The 21,855-nt window shown below is 34.8% G+C and overlaps 1 protein-coding gene across 1 annotated transcript; it reads left to right on the top strand.

The window, feature by feature from the left end:
• Positions 1 to 440: 440 nt before the first annotated feature.
• Positions 441 to 1,435, top strand: LOC141608130 (uncharacterized). The gene is made up of 2 exons (XM_074427485.1): positions 441 to 458; positions 605 to 1,435. Exons 1-2 carry the CDS (start codon positions 441 to 443, stop codon positions 1,433 to 1,435), a joined length of 849 nt encoding a protein of 282 aa, XP_074283586.1.
• Positions 1,436 to 21,855: the final 20,420 nt, after the last annotated feature.

Below are 21,855 nucleotides of genomic sequence, written 5' to 3'. Positions count from 1 at the left end.
CAGTGCAGGAAGCCTGGTCCTAAGAACAGGAAGCAGCAGGGCTCAGGCAATGTACCTAAATCAAAGAAGATGCCTCAAAAAGTTTGGAAGCCAATTCAGAAAGCTCCTACTGGTGTTCAATCCCCTACTATTCTTACACCTGAGGCCTTTCCCCCTTTGGGACAGGTTAAATTGACTCCTGGAGTCAAAGCTACACCTGCTAAGCAGATTATGAGGATCAATAGGCAAGGGGGGTTGGCTGGTGTCAGATTGTCAGGGAAGTTTAGCCCATATACTTTTGCTGATGTCTTGGTTAGTAATGCTACTCCTGGAGGGGGAGTGGTTGAGAGTGGAAAGGACCCTCCAGTAGCCTGTTCTGATGCATAGTATTGGATTATGGAATGTTAGGGGTCTTAATGACCTGAATAAGCAGAAAGTGGTCAAGTGGTTTATGCACAATAATGGAGTTGGTCTATTTGGTCTGCTAGAAACTAAACTAAAGCCTAGTACATTACTAAAGAGACCTACTTCTATCTGTGATGGTTGGAGTGTGACCACTAACTGCAGGTGGCATAAAGGGGGGAGAATCTGGTTTTTTTGGAAATCTGATTGTTTTGATATACAGTTCTTGGCTTACAATGCTCAATATATCCATATGTTTGTAAGGTCTCAAACTGATGATAGGAGGTTTTATTTGACTATGATTTATGCTTCTAATGATTTACATGAAAGGGTGGAGCTGTGGGAGTTTCTTAAACAAGTGGCTACTAATTGTACTGATCCTTGGCTCTGGCTTGGTGATTTTAATACTGTTCTTTCTCCTGTTGAAAGACTTGGTGGTAACACTACTGAGATTGAAATGGAACAGTTTCAAGAATGTGTTTCTTTATGTTGTATGGATGATATTTCTGCTACAGGGGCACTTTATACCTGGTCTAATAAGCAGGCTGCTTCTGATAGAGTGTATAGCAGATTGGACAGGGCAATGGGGAATCTTGAATGGATGGCTATGTATGGTGATTATATTGCACATTTCCATCCTGAGGGTCTTTTTTATCATTGTCCTTGTACAGTGGTGCATAGGAGAGCTGATTTGAGAGGAAAAAGGAACTTTAAGTATTTCAATATGTGGGGCTCATCTGTTGAATTCAAACCTAGTGTGCTTCAGGTGTGGAGAAGATCTTTCCCTGGCACTAAAATGTTTGGAGTAATTAAGAAGTTAAAAGCTCTCAAACCAGTTTTGAAGAGATTGAATACTACCTGCTTTTCTGATATTGAAAACACTACTACTATTGCTAGTTTGGCTCTGACTAATATTCAGCAAGCCTTGGTGGACAATCCTGAGGATGTAAATCTAATTCAACAGGAATTGGACTTAGCTAGGGATCTTAGGGAGCTTATCGTGGCAAGGGATAGTTTCTTATCTCGAAAGCTAAAGTCCAAAGTGGTCTATTGAGGGTGATTTAAACACCGCTTATTTCCATCAGGCCATTAAAAAGAGAATAATGATGAATAAGGTCTTCCAAATTGAGGATAAGGATGGTAGGCTTTGTACTGAGGGAGCTGATATCCAGATGGCTTTCTTGGATTATTACCAGAGTCTGCTAGGTTCTCATACTCAGACTCTTTCTGTACTGAAGCATGTGGTGACTGGAGGTCCTTGTCTGATCGAGGAACACCGGCTCATTCTAGCCCAACCAGTTACTATGGAAGAGGTGAAACAATGCATCTTCAGTATCCCTACTTGGTAAATCTCCGGGCCCGATGGCTATTCAAGTCAATTTTATAAGGATGCATGGGATATTATAGGAGATGAGTTTGAGCGCTGTTATCAATTTTTTTGAGGTGGGAGGCTTCTGAATCAGGTTAACTCTCTGTAATCACTCTCATCCCTAAAATTGATAGACCTACTAGTGTTAAACACTTGGACCTATCTCTTCTTTGTAATGTCCTCTATAAGGCAATTTCTAAGGTTATGCGTAATAGACTTGCAAGGATTTTACCTGACATTATTAGTAGGAATCAAGGAGCTTTTGTTAAGGGGAGGAGTATTCTGGAAAACATACTCATTTGTCAGGATCTGGTTAGAATGTATAATAGAGGTATGGTTTCACCAAGATGTATGTTCAAGCTTGACCTACAGAAGGCCTATGATTCAATTGAGTGGCAGTTTGTGGACCAAATGTTAGATGCTCTTAACTTTCCTGAGCATTTTAGGAAGTTGATTATGCTGTGCATTACTACTCCATCTTATACTCTTAATCTGAATGGTTCACACTTTGGTTATTTTCATGGCAAAAGAGGATTGAGGCAGGGAGATCCTATTTCTCCACTCATTTTTTGCATTTGTATGGAGTACTTAACTAGGGTTATGGAGTATGCCACTAGAAGATGGTACTTTAGATATCTTCCTCTTTGTAAAAGTCTGAAGTTGACACATCTTCTTTTTGCCGATGATTTGCTAATGTTCTGTAAGGGTGATATCAGATCAATTATGCTACTACTGAGGGCCTTATCTACCTTCTCTGCAACTTCTGGCTTGAGGGTTAATGCTGCTAAGTCAGAGGTAGTGTTTAATGGGGTCCCTAGTGATGTGAGAATGGATGTTGTTCAGGTTTCAGGATTCCAACAAGGGGTGTTACCATTCAAATATTTGGGAGTGCCCATCCAACCTGGCAGATTGTCTAAAGCTGATTGTAATATACTGTTGGATAAGGTGGTTCATAAGATTAGAGGCATTGGTGCAAGGAAGCTTAGCTATGCAGGCAGGCTTATGTTAATCAACTCTGTGTTAAACACTCTCCACAACTATTGGGCTTCTATATTTCTTATCCCTAAAGGTGTTATTAGAAGAATTGAAGCAATTTGCAGAAACTTCTTTTGGAGTGGGGAGTCTGATTATCACAGGGTTCCTCTGATAGCTTGGGAGAAAATTTGTTGTAGGAAGAAGGAAGGTGGACTAAATATAAAAAGTGCAGAGGTGTGGAACAAGGCTACTGTTGGTAAATTGGTTAATTGGATACATACTAAAGCTGACAGGTTATGGGTTCTATGGATTGATCATGTATATCTAAAAGGAGCTGACTGGCATAGTTACCAACCTCCTCCTGATTCCAATTGGAACTGGAGGAATATCTGTAAAATTAAGGATCTTTTGAATTCTGGTTTTGTGGGTGGTCACTGGCAGGCTGATGCTAGGGGCTACTCTATTCAGTCTGGTTACTACTGGTTGCAGGGTCCACACCCCCTAGTCCAGTGGTATAATATTGTTTGCGCTCATTGGAATATACCTAAGCATTCTTTAGTTGGATGGATGGTAAAGCATAAGGGTATACAGCTGAGAGATAAGCTGTTTCAATTGTAGATTTGTGACAGTAATAGTTGTGTGAACTGTGAGCAAGCTACTGAGACACATGAGCATTTGTTTGGCAGCTGTGTGTATAGCTCACAGATTATTGATGGTGTTGAACAATGGTTATGCAGGAGGATATCTGGTTCAAATCTGAACTGTACAAAGTTGCAGAAGCTTGTAGCTAGGATGGCTCTAATGGCTACTTGGTATTGTATCTGGAAATACAGGAATGAATGCAGGCTCTCTTTAACACTAGCTACACCAAGAAGGGTGATTAAAGAGATCCAATCTATAGTCAAGGCACGAATTCTTCAGAAAATTCAGACTGTTATGCCTCAAAAGGATAAGGAGTGGCTACTTAGTTTGGATATTCATGTTTAGTATTCAGCTTTTGTAGCTATGTTTTGTATTGAATCATCATGTAGTATTGTTTTATTTTAATGAAACGCTCACATTCTACCAAAAAAAAACAAGATAAAATTATGTTAGGAATTGCCACATTTCATGGCAAATGATATTAAAAATTCACTTTTCTAAAATGGGAATTTAGAGAAGGATGTGTTTGGAACACAAAACCTTAGATGAAGATCTAATAATCCTAACATCTTATGCGCAGCTTTCTTAAGTGATCCTAGAATGGTCTTAAGCAAGCATTAAAAGATTATACTTTTCGTTCATGTGATAATAGTAAATGGTTTCATTCACATGATTAAAGAATCATGATTATACATGAAGTTGAGTGGGAGCTAGAACTGTTTCTCCATGTCTTATATGTTGACGACATATTACCTATTGAGAATAATATATCAATGCTCTCTTCTGTGAATGAGTGATTTGAGACTTGGAAAAGGATGCAAAGTATTCTAGATTTTTGAATCTATGTGAGATAATATTGGCAAAGAGTTGAGAGTCTTATGAGGATAATATCTTTCGTATATGTTGTACATCAACAAGGTTGAATGGGTTATTCATGTTGATGAAAGTGGAATTGCTATGATGGAGTCATAGTCGTTTACTGAACCTATTAAGTTGTTGATTACATGAAATTGATTTCTAATGTTTCCGCCATTAGAATGATCATGTATGCCAACGGACGTACATGCCATGATGTGACATATGCCTAGAGCATGATAAGTCAATTCCCATGATATGGCTTGTGAAAGCCTTAAAGAACATCCTTGAGATTCTTGAGAAGAATTAAGGATTCGTTCATATGTTTGGATGACACACTAAGTTATGTATTTAAGGGTTGCACAAACTTTAGTTTCCAAACTAAAAAGGATTTGTCGAAATCCTAGGCTCATTTTATTGACTAAGGAGTAAGAAACTGGAAAGCTAAGGTGTTTTAGTTTCGTGCATTGCAAATACTACAAAAGGAATCTAAGTAAATTGTGATAAATGGTCAACATAAGGAGTAAGAGTGAATCCCTCTACAAATGACTTCATCACAAGTTATGCCATAACAGTGGGAGAATCTTTCATGTTAAAGAGTCCAAGTCTAGTAAGAAGACTAGACAAATACTTAGAGATAAATTCAAGTTATTAGAAATAACATTGAATAGAAGGAAATAACAATTGACAAAGTTGGAATATATGGTTATAGGGAATATCCATTTGCCAAGCTTTTATTGCATTTCGACTAGTGTAAAAGGTACACTAAAGATTATAAGATATGAAGTAGTAATAGTGTATTGACTATTCATATGTGATAATCGCATTTATCCTTTGAGTTTTATTAAACTCACCCATTACTTTGTTATATACAAATGGGTTGTAGAGACAAATTGAACCCCATTAAGGTGAACTGGATTGACATGGTATTTGCCCTTAGTTACTTATATGAGCTGACGTCTCGAAGTGACTTGAGTGTGATGCGATTGATGGCAAGTTCAAGTGCCATAGAGTCATATGGGATGACTAGTCGATCACATAGGCAGACTATATGGGACACTCTGTCGGGCAGTGACCGCTTATAGAGTTCTGGTAATTCATAAAGTCTGGTCGTGGCAAGAGCTGCTATAGTATTCTTATGAGTCAATTCTTTTGACTAGAGACTATTCGCCCAAGTTGGCACAAATTTCTGGTTGGCTTTGATTTATGCTCTACGACTGTCGTAAATGAGGTCAAATGGGTATATTTTGGGCTATGATGAACTGTTGCTAAACAAAGGGAATAGTGCGATAGAAATTGTCCACCCCCTTGTCAGGGTTAAATGAAATCTCATAGCCACTCGAGGAGTAGTGAACTGGAAATGCGTGGCCACGCTCGGAAGGTATTTACGGTAGATAATTCCGGTCAGACGGTTACACTCTAGATCGAGGAAACCACTCTATATATGATCAAGTGCAAGTACGACCTGCGAGACACCTTGCATTGAGTGGGAGATTGTAATAGGATAAGAGAATTGGTGACGCACACTTGTCTCGGACAAGTGGGAGATTGTTGGAGTATGTGTCCTCAACAATAGTGCGTTCACATGTTTAAATCTCATATTAAGAATGCGTAAGGGATGATTCATTATATAGTCAACTGATCATCATTAATCGGTAATGATTGGCTAACTAGAGTTTGACATTACTGTCGTTTGATGGTGGTAGTCAGTTGATCCCTTAAGGTCACACCTAAAGGACAATTCCCTTAATATACAAATTGATTAATTGTATGATGATACAAGTTGATCAATTCCTTAAAATTGAACAATTCACTTATGAGAATGAATATTTATATCTTATTATAATGGGATTAAATAAGATTTATTTTAGTAATTGAAATACTTTATTACTAAAACTGTTTATTGTTTGAGAAACAATAGAGATAAGAATGAATGGTTAATTATAATTACAAGATGTTGTGAATTATAATTATATGACCCATTTTATTTATGTGATCAAGTATCACTAGTCAATTTATTGTATGTAATTTAATTAATTCATAGAATGATATTTATTTGATAAATATGCATTAAATTAATTAATAACATGTAACATACTACATGTGACATATTATGTGACAATTGACAAAATAAAATGGTAGTCCATTTTATGTGGGTTGGACCGAAATGGAGGGAGTCATGGTAGTATGTGGTTAATTATTTCATGAGATAAAGTAATATGTAATCATTCCTATACATACTAGCCTTGCACCTACTCTAATTGTCTTACACATCTATAATATTGAGAAGAAAAAAATAAAAGAGAAGATGCTCTCTTTTGGCCTCTTCCTACCCGGCCACTTCCTCCTCTTTATGAGAATTTTGTTCTCATTTTTATACTACTCATTCATTCTAACACAACACATGCAAAGTTGTTCATTATTCTCTCCCACTTCTCTCTAAACAAGTTTTAGAATACAAGAAATTGTTCATCCATTCTAATATCAAAATAAGGTTACTAGTGTAGTAATAATAACAATATTAGAATACATTTTAAGGGTACTAGTGTATTAATCTAGTTAATTAGTATACTAGTTTAAGGGATTAGTACATGGTGCAATCAAAGGAGAATCTCTACTTTGGGATTTTTGGAGGATCATACAACATTTTAAGCTCAAGAACAAATAAGGAAGGTGACCTTATTTGTGCCCATTATTTCGAACCAACCTACAATGTAAGGGTCATTGTTTTTCTTATAAATCTCTTATTTTGTTATGCATGCACTAGATCTAAAGAACAAATAATTAAGAATTTAATTAGTTCAATATTAGAAGAGTCTAATAATAGGTAATTAAACCTAACAAGTGGTATCAGAGCATAGGATCTTGCATGCATAATCGGTTATTGTTTTTCCGAGTTAAAATGTGAACATATAAAACTAAAAATTTGTGATTTATAAGAGTAAATCATGAAATCATGATGCATGTTACATATTATGGTCCTAATATGTTTTTAAGTCATTTTTATGATTTATGGAAATTTATTGCTCATTTTAATGATTTTTAGTGAAATAATTACATTTTTATGAGTAAAATGAACTTTTATTCACTAAAATAAGTTAACCTCCACTACTGGCCGTAATTTGTTAGTATAACCTCACATGAATATTTTATGTATTGTATGTAAAATTTTATATTAATGTGATTAATATTTTATGATTTATGATTTTTATGTGATAAAAATGGCATAAATGGAGGTTAAATGACTAAAAATGGTTAAACTTAGTCTCTGACCTTGAACATTTTATATGACCTCACATGCATATTTTACACGTTGTGTGTAAAATCTCGTATTAATTTGATTAATATTGCATGTTTTATGATTTTTATGAGATAAAAATGGATTAAAAGAGGTAAAATGGTTAAAATTAGTTAAACTTAGAACCAGGACGTGAAACATTAATATGTTGTCACATGCATGATTTACAGAGTTTATGTAAATGTTTAGATGAAATGATCTCAATTAGCATGATTTATGAATTTTTAGTGTAAAATTGCATAAATAGTGACTATTTTAGCATAAATAGCTAAAACGAATTGCATGGCATGAGAAAACTATTTTAGGTTGCATAAATATCCCACTTATCAGATCTAAGGTTAAAAAATTGATTAGATTAATTTTTGGATACTTTAGATGTTTTATGAAACAATTAATCAATCCATCCTAATGCCCCATAATTTCGGTCACTATACACAATATGGAGTCCATTTTTTTTTTTTATCAATTGTCACTTTGTCATATAATGTGTGATATGTGACATATAGTCATGTTATTAATTATACTAATGCATTTAACAATTAAATATCATTACATATATTAATTCAATTACATACAGTAATTGACTAGTAATTCTCAATTACATGTAAATAAAATAGTCCATGTTAATATAATCTACAACATATTGCAATTATAATTAACTGTTCATTCTTAATTTAATTGTTTCATAAACAAAATTTTAGTAATATAACATCTTACTTACTAAAACGAATCTTATTTAATCGAATTACAATAAGATTCCTATTCTCACTCGCATATGTAAATTGTTCAATTTTAAGGAATTAATTAATCTGTATCATCATACAATTAATTAATTTATCTATTAAGGGAATTGTCCTTTAGGTGTGACCTTAAGGGATCAACTGATCACCACCGTTAAACGACAGTAATGTCAAACTCTAGTCAGCCAATCATTACTGATTAATGTTGATCAGTTGACGTATAAAAAATGAATCATCCTTTTATGTATTCTTAATATGAGTTTTAATAATGTGATCGCACTATTGTCGAGGACACATACTCCAACAATCTCCCACTTGTCCAAGACAAGTGTGCGTCACCAATTCTCTTGTCCTATTACAATCTCCCACTCAATGCAAGGTGTCTTGAAGGTCGTTCTTGCAAGTGATTATATCAACAGTGGTTTCCTCGATCTGGAGAGTAACAGTCTGACCGGAATTATCCACTATGGATACCTTCCGAGCGTGGCCATGCATTTTCAGTTCACTACTCCTTGAGTGGCCCTGAGATTATTAAATAACCCTGACAAGGGGGTGGACAATTCCTATCGCACTCAGAAGATGGCCATTAGACCTCATTTACAAAAATCGTAGAACATAATTTAAAGTCATTCAGAAACTGTGCCAACTTGGGCGAACAGTCTCTATTCAAAGAATTGACTCAAAAGAATACTATAGTAGCTCTCGCCACGACCAGGCTATATGAATTACCAGAACTCTATAAGCGGTCACAGCCCGACAAAGTGTCTCTTACAGTCTGTCTATGTGATCGACTAGTCATCTCTTATGACCCTATAGCACTTGAACTTGTCATCAATCGACTCACAATCTACTCACTTAGAGACGTAACCTCATATAAGTAACTAGGGGCAATTACTATGTTAATCCAGTTCACTTTAATAGGGTTCAACGTTGTTTCAACAACCTATTTGGATTAAATAAAGTAATAAAATTAACATAAAAGAGTTTAAAATAAAACTCAAACGATAAATGCGATCATCTTATATGAATAATCAATACAATATTATTACTTCATATCTCATAATCTAATACAAATTAGGCATATGCTTAAGGCCCATGGAAGCTACATGTCGGTTATGCGTAGCCTGAGGTAGAATCTTGGTTAAAGGATCAACAATATTATCATTTGTCCCAACCTTACAAATCTCTATTTTCTTCCATTCAATGTAATCCCTAATCGTATGAAATTTCCTGGGTACATGTCTAGACTTGTTGCTAGACTTGGGCTCTTTAGATTGAAAGATGGCCGCTCTATTATCACAATAAAGTGTGATAGGATCTTTGGTGGAAGGGACTACCCTTAGTCCTTCTAAGAATTGCCTAATCCATACAGCTTCCTTGGCAGCTTTAGATGCTACAATGTACTCAGCCTCCGTTGTAGAATCTGCAACAACTGGTTCTTTGAAACTTCTCCAACTAACGGCACCACCATTGATCATAAAAACAAACCCAGCCTGGGACTTCAAATCGTCCCTATCAGTTTAGAAGCTCGAGTCGGTGTAACCCTTCACACATAGCTCGACATCACCTCCAAACGCCAAGAATAAATCCTTAGTCCTTCTCATGTACTTAAGGATATTCTTGACGGCTACCAAGTGACTCTCACTTAGTTTGGCTTGATATCTACTTGTCATGCTTAAAGCATATGAAACATCGGGACAAGTGCATATCATGGCATATATGATTGATCCAACATCGGAAGCATAAAAGGATCAATTTCATGCGTTCAACATCTTCAGGCTCAGTGGGTGACTGAGACTTGCTCAAGGTGATTCCAATTCCCATTGGAATCAATCCTCTTTTGGAATTTTCCATGTTGAAACGTCGAAGAATCTTATCAACATAAGATTCTTGACTCAATGCCAATACCCTTTTCGATCTATCTTTATAGATTCGGATACCTAATATGCGTTGTGCTTCTCCTAAATCTTTCATCTGGAAATGATTTCCCAACCACCCATTGACAGAGGTAAGCATAGGTATACCATTTACAATGAGTAGTATGTCATCCACATACAACATAAGGAAGACGACATTGCTCCCACTGATTTTCATGTATAAACGCGGTTCCTCGACACTTCGGGTGAAACCATTCTCTTTTATCACATGATTGAAACGATGATTCCAACTTCTTGATGCTTGCTTAAGACCATAAATGGATCATTTAAGTTTGCATACCTTGTTAGGATTTTTTTCGGATTTACAAAATCCACCGGTTGTAACATGTACACTTCCTCCTCTAAATACCCATTTAGGAAGCCATATTTCATGATCATGAAATACGGCAATCACTAACATAATCCGAATTGATCTAAGCATGGCCACAGGGGCAAAAGTTTTATCATAGTGTAGGCCATGAATTTGGGTGAAACCTTTTGCCACTAACCTTGCTTTGTAGACATCATCATGTCCTTCTATGCCATTCTTTATCTTAAAGATCCATTTGCATTGGAGAGGTTTTACACCTTGAGGCAAATCAGCCAAGTCCCGAACTTGATTTTCATGCATAGAATTTATTTCGGATTGTATGGCTTCTTGCCATAAAGTTGAATTTAGACTAGAGATTGCGGCTTTGTAGGTTGCAGGTTCGTCACTTTCTAACAGTAACACATCTAAGTTGCCACCTTGCTCGACAATACCTATGTATCTATCAGGTTGGCGACTGACTCTTGATGACCTCCTAGGTTCGAAAGGAACAACGTTCAGGTTAGACGAGGAAGGGACATCTTCTTGCGTCCTCTCTTCCGTTTGTGGCTCTTGAACTTCATCAAGTTCAAATTTTCTCCCACTCTGTCTCCTAGAAATAAACTCATTTTCTAGGAAGACAGCCTCACGAGCCACAAACACTTTGTTCTCGTTATGGTTGTAGAAGTAAAAGCTTCCTTTGGATAACCTACAAAAATACACTTTTGAGATCTTGGGACTAGCTTATTGTCAGTTTTGACTTTGACATGAGCATCACAACCCCAAATCTTAAGGTAAGAGAAATTAGGGACCTTCCCTTTCCACATCTCATATGGAGTCTTCTCGGTTGCTTTAGTTGGGCTACGATTGAGTGAATGAACGGCCGTTTGGAGAGAAAATCCCCAAAAGGAATCAGGTAAATCAAAATGACTCGTCATTGATCGAACCATATCAAGTAAGGTTCGATTTCTCCTCTCGGCAACACCGTTTAGTTGTGGCATACCAGGTGGAGTGAGTTGTGACACAATGCCACATCCCTTCAAGTGTGAATCAAACTCATTACTAAGATATTCACCATTACGATCGGATCGAAGTGCTTTAATCCTTTTGTTCAATTGGTTCTCTATTTCGTTTTGAAATTCTTTGAATTTTACGAAAACTTCACTTTTAAACTTGATTAAGTAGACATACCCGTATCTACTTGAGTCATCGGTAAAAGTGACGAAGTAGTCATAATTTCCTCTAGCGGTGATAGTCATTGGTCCACACACATCGGTATGTATTAGAAGTAATAAATCACTTGCTCGTAAGCCATTACTACTAAAGGAGTTACGAGTCATTTTGCCTAGAAGACATGATTCGCATGCACCAAATGATTTAAAATCAAATGATTTAATTACACCAGTCGACACTAGCCTTTTAATGCGCTTTTCATTTATGTGACCTAATCGACAATGCCAAATGTATGAATCATTTGGGTCACTTGTTTTGAGTCTTTTTGATTGCATGTTATAGATATCTTTGTTTGAGCTAGAAGTTTCAAGAAGATAAATGCCATTAATTGAAATGGTTTGCCCTATGACCATGTCATTCTTAGAAATTAAACAACAATTGTTCTTAATAGCAAAATAAAAATGCTCCATGTCTAACATGGCAACGGAAATGATGTTCTTAGATAAACAAGGTACAAAATAACAATTATGTAAGTACAACTCAAAGCCATTAGCTAAAACAAGTTCATAAGTCCCCTTTGAAGTGGCGGCTACCCTAGCTCTATTTCCAAGTCGAAGATCCACATCACCCTTATCAAGCTTTTCCACGTTTCTAAGCCCCTGTAAATGATTACAAAGGTGAGAACCACATCCGATATCCAATACCCATGTTGAGGTGGAAGCAAGATTTATATCGATAACAAAGATTTCGGAAGAAATATTACCATTGCTAACTCCCAAAAAGATGGGGCGATCTTTCACCCAATGGCCCATGCCATTACAATAAAGGCATACATTTTTGGTAGTCCCACTAGCCATTGTACCCTTATGGATCGATTTTGCCATTTTCCTTTTCTTCCTCCTTTCATACATTCTCTTCTTAATGGCAAGCATTTTGCCAAAACTCCCACTAGCTTTATCATTATTCCTTACTTCCAAAGGCAAGGATCCCATGGTATTAGTGAGGTTGTCTTCACAAGACTTCTCCACTAAGTTGCTACGTTTGATGGGAGGTGAGGAAATGGTAATAAAGTTAAGGCTTCCATCGAAATCAATGCGAAAGTGAATTTCTCTAGTTGTATCAAGGTTTTGAAATGAGCATATATCGTCGAAGGATTCGTGACAAGATTCAATGGTGATTGGTGTTAAAGAACTAGATGCATCCATAGCGGTTTACCAAGATAACTACAAAACGGAGATGAAGGAAATAATTAACATTTATCGTTTTACTTCTAAACATTTTAACAAGGTTTTAAAAGTATGCATTTATATAATGACCTCGCACCTAAATTATATAAATGATTCCGAGATCCGTCTCTACAAAAACATGGGCACGGGAAACCGATACAACCCACACTTGTATAAATTTGGTGAATTAACTCTTTAATTGATTTTACCATAGAATTCTCGGTCGATATATTTCATAAATTTCATCTTTATCCCCGGAACATAAGACTAGTCTTTACATCCCGTTGAGTCCAACCAAATTTCGCGTGTAATAATGTTTTATTACCCCACTTACCCAATGAAAAATGAAAGTACCATGGGGAAGCGAATCTACCCCAAATGTCAAAGGGATTCATGAGTCCTACTATTTGGTAAGGCTAATCTCAATTTTTAATATGTGAGAGGTGTTGTCGATTTATTATCTATCATCCTTAAGTGAACTAAGTCGATGAATACTCGATAATTATAACTGACAATAGTCGATAAAACGATTAAATATGCATGTGAAGTTATCGCGATTTGGCAATGCATGCAAACATATAAAGCAAGCAAATAAAAAAAAAAATTCCTAGTATGGCCTTTCCTAAAATAGAAAATCTTATAATCTATTACATATTCGGAAACCAACTCCTTTAGTCCCTTGAATCTTCATTTGACACGCCTCCTAAGGACAAACACCGTCTTGATCGGAACTCCTTTCCGAATGGCACCGTCTTTAGGAAACTCCGGAATTACAAATAATTTAATAATAAAAAATACATTGCAATTCCTATTATACATTTGTAAAATAAAATCTAATACAAATGAAAAAAAAAGTGATACAAGATCACATTAAATTACAACCGAATCAATATTCCCTTACATTACGGGCAATATCGATTAAATCTAAGGCCATACTAAGATAAAATTACATAATTCCAAATTATATAAATAAAATATGACATTCATCAATGAAAAATGCAGCATTATAATATGTATCTAACATGCCAATTTATATTCCAAATCGCCCTATTTAAACTTATATCGTAAATATAAACCGGTTTTATAGATATTCGCAATTTTAAGTTATTAAAATTACACAAAATAATACTAAAATCAAATTTTAGTCCAGGTTAATTATCCTAACCTTTTAGGACTCAAAAATTAGTCATAACTCAATTTTTGACAATAATTTAACTTGTTTTATCATTCATGCTCATTTTTGACCTTTAAATCATAACCTTTTATGATATAAATCCAAATTAAATTACAATAATTTCAAAATTTGAATTTTAATTTTTTGAAAATTCTGGAAAAATTCCATGACACTCATAATGTGAAAAATCAAGGCTAAAATTTTTCGAATTTATTTCGAGGAAAATATAGTTGCAATTAATCGGTTTTATCAAATAAAACATCTAAAGCATATAAAAATTAATCTAATAAATGTTCCAACTTTAGATATGCTATGTGGGATAATAATGCAACCAAAAATAATTTTCTCATGCGATGTATTTTATTTTAGCAATTTTTGCTAAAATAGTCACCATTTATGTCATTTTTATACCTAAAAATTCATAATTCATGCAAATGAATCAAGTTCATCTAAAACTTTTAGACACGGTGAGTAAAAGGTGCATGTGACAACATATTAAAATTTCAAGATCTATTTTGAAGTTTAACAAATTTTAACCATTTTACCTCCATTTATGTCATTTGTATCTCATAAAAATTATAAATCATGCAAAATAAATCAAATTTATACAAAATTTTACATATAATATGTAAAATATGCATGTGAGGTCATATAAAAAATTCAATGTCAGAGACATAGTTTAATTATTTTTAGCATTTTAAACACCATTTTAATCAATAAAATGTAATAAAATTACTACAAATCATTAAAATGAGCTAAAAAAGACCATAACTCATCAAAATGACCTAAATTCATTTTAGGACCAGAATATATAATATGCAAAATAATTTCGTGGCTTAATCATATAAATCAAAAATTTCATGTTTTAATTTAGTCGGAAAAACTAAGCCAATTATGCATGCAACAACCAAAGCTCTTGATACCATTTGAAAGGATTTAACAACCCTCAAATTAAACTTCTTAAATTTTATATCTAATTACTCATTAATTAAATGTGATAATCTTATGCATGTTGGAAATCTATATCTCATTACTTGACATATTCTTATATGTGATGATTTAATTTAGTCATAAAATTAAACAATGATCTTATGCATGCAAACAATAAAATAATTAAAGGTGAAATCATCATCTCACATTGAAGATTTCGGTTTATATGGGCACAAGTGAGTTCTCCTACTCACTTGTTCTTGAGCTTCCTTAAGTGGATGAACAAGGATTCAAGTAGAGAATCCCTCCCAAGGTATTATACCCAAAGTAACAACTTAATAAAATTAATATTATTATTACTAGAACAATATTAATTTTGTGTAAAAATTGACCCAAAATATTATTTGATCTCTCAATAATTTCGGTTAAGAGAGAAGGAGGAGGAGGAAGATTTTATCTCACTAAAAACCTTATTTTAGATGATTAATGAATAATAATAAACACTAGACTATATGATAGTGTATATTAGGTAAAATAATAAGAAAAACCCATGGTTTTTCTCATCACAAAACCGGGTGGAAGGGGGGGAGGTTTTTATGCCCAATGCATGATCAAAGTGTTCTTTACAATAACCACTAGGTTTGCATGGCTAGTATTAGGTAAATCATTATGCTTACCACTCACATAATTAACATAATATTTTCCTAATCCTCCCATTATTTCGGTTAACATGGATAAAATGGACTCCATTTTATCTTTGTCAAATTGTCAAATTGTCATATGTCACATGTCACATGTCACATAAAATTGTTATGTATTTTTAACATATTAAAAATCAACGCATTAATAAAAATACGTCATATACAAAAATCGACTTAGTAATTCATAATTACTTATACCAAAATATTTTACCAATTATAAATCACAACATCTTGTATTTATAATAATTTATTCATTCAAATGCAATTGTTTCCTCAAACAATAATTTCATCTAAGTAATAAAACAATTCGATTACTTAGACCGTATCTAATTTAATCAAATTACAATGAGACTCGTAAATTTTACTTCCAAAATTGTCCGTTAATTTTAAGTAATTAAATTAACCCGTATCGTTATACGATCAATTAAACGATCAATTAAGAACGTTACCCTTTACGTATGACCTAAGGGGATCAACTGGTCACCACCGTCGCACGACAGTAATATCAAACTCTAGTCAGCCAATCATTACCGATATGTGTGGACCAGTTGACAGTAAAAATTACTTCCCAATTGTATTCTTTAAAATGAGACTTAAACATGTGATCATCATGATCAACAGTTGTGATCGCATTATTGTCGGAGGACACATATTCCAACAATCTCCCATTTGTCCTCGACAAGTGTGTGTCACCAATTCTCTTGTCCTATTACTATCTCCCACTCAATGCAAGGTGTCTTTCAGGTCGTACTTGCAAGTGATCATATCGAGAGTGGTTTCCTCGATCTGGAGAATAACTGATTGACCGGATTTATCCACCATGGATACATTCCGAGTGTGGCCACGCATTTCCAGTTCATTACTCCTCGAGTGGCCCTGAGATATTGTTATAACCCTGACAAGGGGTGGACAATTCCTATCGCACTTATTCCCTTCGACTAGCCACAGCCATCATAACCCAAAATATGCCCATTTGACCCCATTTACGAAGGTCGTAGTAACACAAATCAAAGTTAATCAAATCGTGCCATCTTAGGCGAATAGTCTTTAGTCAAAAGAATCGACTCATTAGAATACTATAGTAGCTCTCGCCACGACCAGGCTATATAAATTTGCCAGAACTCTATAAGCGGTCATAAGGCCCGACAAAATGTTCCTAACAGTCTGCCTATGTGATCGACTAGTCATTCTCATATGACTCCATGGCACTTGAACTTGCCATCAATCGCATCACATTCTAGTCACTTCGAGACGTCACCTCATGTAAGTAACTATGGGCGAATACAATGCTAATCCGTGTTCACTTAAACGGGGTTCAATTGTCTCTACAACCCGTTGGATGTAACAAAGTATAAGGTGAGTTAATAATAACTCAAACGACAAATGTCGACATCACATTCGGGTAGTCAATACCATATTACAACCTTGTGATGCATATCGTAAGTGTGTAAACACTTGTTGATTGCAATAGAAGTTTAACATACCATGTGTCCATGTGTTCAAACTTCTTATAATCGCATTTTCCTTTACGTTCATGTTATCTATCATAGCATAAACCTTACCAAGTACACATATAGGTTCCCAACCTTGGTTTGGGTTCTTTATCTTGAAAGAACTTCCCTGTCGATTATCACATAACCAATGAATTTGCGGTGAATGAAATAACTTGCACTAATCAAGTACTCCACCCACTCATAATGCACTAGGTAAATGTTTTGCAGAGTCTTGCAACAATTGTCAAGATGATTAGCCTAGCACTTCTCACATGTCCTAGCATATTAGGAAATATTAGTATTTGAGTAACTTCTTACTTCAACTAAGTACATTTCCAAAACTTTTATTTCTCTTTTTAGCTTGAAAGGCTTAGGATTTTCATAAATCCTTACATGTTGTTCGAACTTTAATATGTGCAACCTCTTGACACATAACAAAGTGTTCTGTTCAACACTGAAATCGCTCATCGGATTCTCCTCGAGAATTCATGATGTTTCTTCTATGGCTTGCCACTTATGCATATGATTCATTATTGGACATGTGCATGATTATTCTAATGGCAGAAACATTAGTAACTAATAATCATGAGATCAACCATTCTTAAGTTCAATGAACGACCATGACTGCTAATGGCAATTCCATTTTCATTGACATGAATAACCTATGTTTCTCGTTGATTCGATGTGTATATCTCAATACTTATCCAACATCTCGTGATGTAATTGGATTCATCATAGTCTATTTTCATCCAGAATTGAAAACTCAAATACTTCTTTGTGAAAGAAGGTATTAGCTCGTCATTCTCAATGAGTTAGTGAGTTATAAATTTTATAAGATGATTGCTCCCACTAAATTTCATGTCTTCACATGATAATTTCTAAACTCCCACTTAATTCCACATGTTTCGAAATTGACTACTCAATCGAAACATTTCAAGAATTGAAATATATATATTGCTTTGCTAAGTTATTAAGATAAAACCATATATGTTCCCATCATATCCTTTCAAAATACCTATTTTGAAGAGGTTTCATCTTAACCTTATGAAAAGAGATTCTAATCTCTTAACTCATTCATATTGTGATGATGCCTAGCAATGTCATTATTCAAATGTGAATTATATCTAATACACGTCCTTCAAGATACCCTTTCGGAAGGAAGTTTAACCATTTCATTTTCATAATGAGGTTAAGTAATGACATTAGCGAGGTTAATACTTAACTCAGCTTTTGTGGATATCGGCATATCAACATTTGCAACCTATTGGTCATAAATCTCACTTATTTTCGAGGATGAAACTTTGTTTCATTTAGGCTCTTAAGTAAATATCAATATTGAAACTATTGGTCAAAAGTTGTTCATAAACTTAGTCATAACTTATGGTTAAGACTTTAAATTAGTCATTCTCATTCCAAAACTTTCTTTTGGTCTCCTCGTGTAGTTATTCTTGAGAACATATTCTTTTGATTACTTCACTTGGTCTCTTTTGTCATGTAGATCTATTCGAGACCATAGATCTCATCTATTCGTGTATACTATATAAATAGATATACCTTTATTCAAATCATTCTTCCTTGCGTAGATCTCATTTACACAAATTTTCTTGATGTTCTTTGTGTCTTCATTTTTCTCCCACTCTATCTTTAGAATGAATACACTAGAGATTCAAAGATAGCTTATGAGACACAAATAATGATTTTGAAGTATAAGGAGGACTATCTCATAGGTTGACTAATTGTTTTAAATTTGATGAGTGTACTTGGTGATTGACATTCCTTTAAGAGAGTTCATCAACTCAATATCACTTTATAATTGATCATATACAAGCCTTAAGCTTGTGGACATATAATGAATCCCATCATTATAGGTGTCTATTAGATCACTTTAAGTGAATGATCATATGTTTCTATGAGCAAGCGGATAAAGACGAATTTTAGAACAAGGATAAAAACGATAAAACGGGTGACTTGGGTTGCAAACCAAGCCACCATTATCCAAAATACAACCATTATCCAAAATACATTTCCATGTCGAACACGGAAATCAAAAGGTTCTAAAATCCGAAACATAATTAAAATAAGACAATAAAAAGCGAAGCTTCATTGAAGCTATTCCTAGCTTCTTGATGGTTTCTCAAGCTTGCTTTTCTTTTCCCTTGTCCTTGCTTGGTGGAGGCCCTATTTACAATAAAAAGGGGCTACATTATCACAACTTTGTATCACAATACCATAGTTGAATTAGAAACATAAAAGAAAGGATAATCATTTACCTACTGGAGTGATCTTTCCAGTCTTAATGCCACCAAGGTATTTGGAACAATTTCTTTTCCAATGTCGAACACCATTACAATAATGGCATTTATCAAGAGGACCCTTCTTGGTCTTGGAAGTACTAGCTTCATAAGTCTTAGATTTGGTGAAAGTGGGAGCTTGCTTCTTACCCTTCTTCCCATTCTTCTTGAACTTCCCCTTGCTTTTGGTGCTAATGTTAAGCACATCCTTAGGTGGGTTAACATTTAACCTCATGTCTCTTTCGGCTTGCACAAGTAACTTGTGCAACTCTTCAAGAGACACGTCCTTGTCTTGCATGTTGAAATTCACCCGGAATTGAACATACGCCTTGACTTTGGATAAGGAGTGTAGAATCCTATCTACAATGAGTTCTTTGGAGATTTCAACTTTTTGAATCTTCAAAGTCTCGACTAGCTCCATTAACTTGAGCACATGAGGGCTAACCTTTTGGCCCTCTTTGAAGTCGAGATCAAAGAATGCCGCGGCCGCCTCATATTGGACGATCCGCGGAGTTTGTGAAAACATTGTCACAAGCTTGGAGTAGATTTCATTAGCGGTGCCCATCTTAAAGGCTCTCCTTTGGAGATCGCCTCCATCGCAAAGATCAACACATTTTTCATTGCGGCAGACTCCTTATGGTAAGTCTCATATGCTTCCCTAGTAGCGGCGGTCGACCTAGTATTAGGTTCGGGTGGAGAGGCCTCGGTGAGGTAACGAAGCTTGTCGTCACCTTGGGCGGCTAATTTGAGTTGGGCATCCCAATCGGAGAAATTTTACCCATTCTTTTCAAGTTTACATCGATCCATGAAGGATCGGAGCCATGAAGTATTAGTGAGAGGCGTGGCGTTGGTGTTTGGATTGGCCATTTGTTATGAGAAATAAAAAAACGGTCTACAAAACAAAATAGAAAGAATAAAACATATGTCGTTTTGAAAATAATAATAATACTCGTAAAAATTAATTTAAACAAGTTTTATTGCATTTATCTAGTGACCTCTACCCAACTTAGATAAATGATTCCAAGATCCAAATTCATATTAACTTGGGTACGGTAGGGCCGATTCATCCCTTATCAATATAACTCGGTGGATTAACACTTTAATCGATTCTACTTTTAGAACTCTTGGTCGATAAAATTACATTAACTTATATCTTTAGCCCGTAACACATGCGACTACGGTCACGAATACTTCCGTAGAGCTCAATCCAAATTTCGAATAAATGTGTCCATGATCCAAATACACATTAACTTGGGCACGGTAGGGCCGATTCATCCCTTATCAACATGAATTCGGTGGATAGACATTTATCACCCATTTCCCCTACGTAACAAGTTTTGTACCCCGGTAGGGCCGAGTGCACTCCCTCGCGAAATAGGTTTTCATGGTTTCTACTTTTTGGTAAGGCTATGTCTCAATTGATTATTTTAGCGAGAGGTCATGTCAATTTATTATCTATCACGTTTTAAGTGAACTAAAGCGGTGAACTACGATAATCCTAATTGACACGGTCGATAAACTCGATTAAGAGATGATGCGTGTTTTAGTTATGACGATTTAGCGATGCATGCAACATATAAATAAAAATGCAAAGCATAAATTAAATCTTAGTATGGCCTTCCTAAAAAAAGAAAATCTAATTAACTATTACATATTCGGAAACCAACTCCATTGGTCCCTTGAACTTCGGTTTTGGCACGCATCTCGAGGTAACACCGTCTTTATGTATCGTCTTCCTTGAGTGACATCGTCTTCGAGGAACTCTGGAATAAATAAATTACATAACAAATTACATAATTTCCTATTATACATTTGTAATTAAAATAAAATAAATCTATTAAATTACAAAACGGTGATACGAGATCACAATAAATTACAACCGAATCGATATTCCAATACATTTCGGGTAATACCAATTAAAAACTAAGGTCATACTAAGTAAAATTACATAATTCAAAAATTACATAAAATAAAATTATGACAATCATAAATAAAATGCAGCATTATAATATGTATGAACATGCCCAATTTTATGTTAAATCGCCTTTAAGGAGCCAATATCGTATATTTAACGGTTTTTACGGATTTGCGTGATTCAACCTTTTAAAATCACAATAAATTACATAAATTCATATTTATGCACAAGTTAATTACCCTAACCACTTAGGACTCAAAATTTAGTCTCCAGTAACTATTTGACCATAATTAACTCATATTTCTTAAAATTGTTCATTAATGGACCCAAAATAACAATAAAATGCTATAAACTTCAAATAAATCACCAAAAATTCAAATAAATTCAAAATTTGAAATTTAAACTCTTGAACATTCTGGAAAAAAACCATGACACTCATAATGTTCAAAAACTTTAGGTTAAAATTTCG

Source organism: Silene latifolia, chromosome 10 (assembly GCF_048544455.1).
Source record: "Silene latifolia isolate original U9 population chromosome 10, ASM4854445v1, whole genome shotgun sequence".
NCBI lineage: Eukaryota > Viridiplantae > Streptophyta > Magnoliopsida > Caryophyllales > Caryophyllaceae > Silene > Silene latifolia.
The sequence above is the reverse complement of the archived record's forward strand: the minus strand, read 5'-3'. Positions and strand labels throughout refer to the sequence as shown.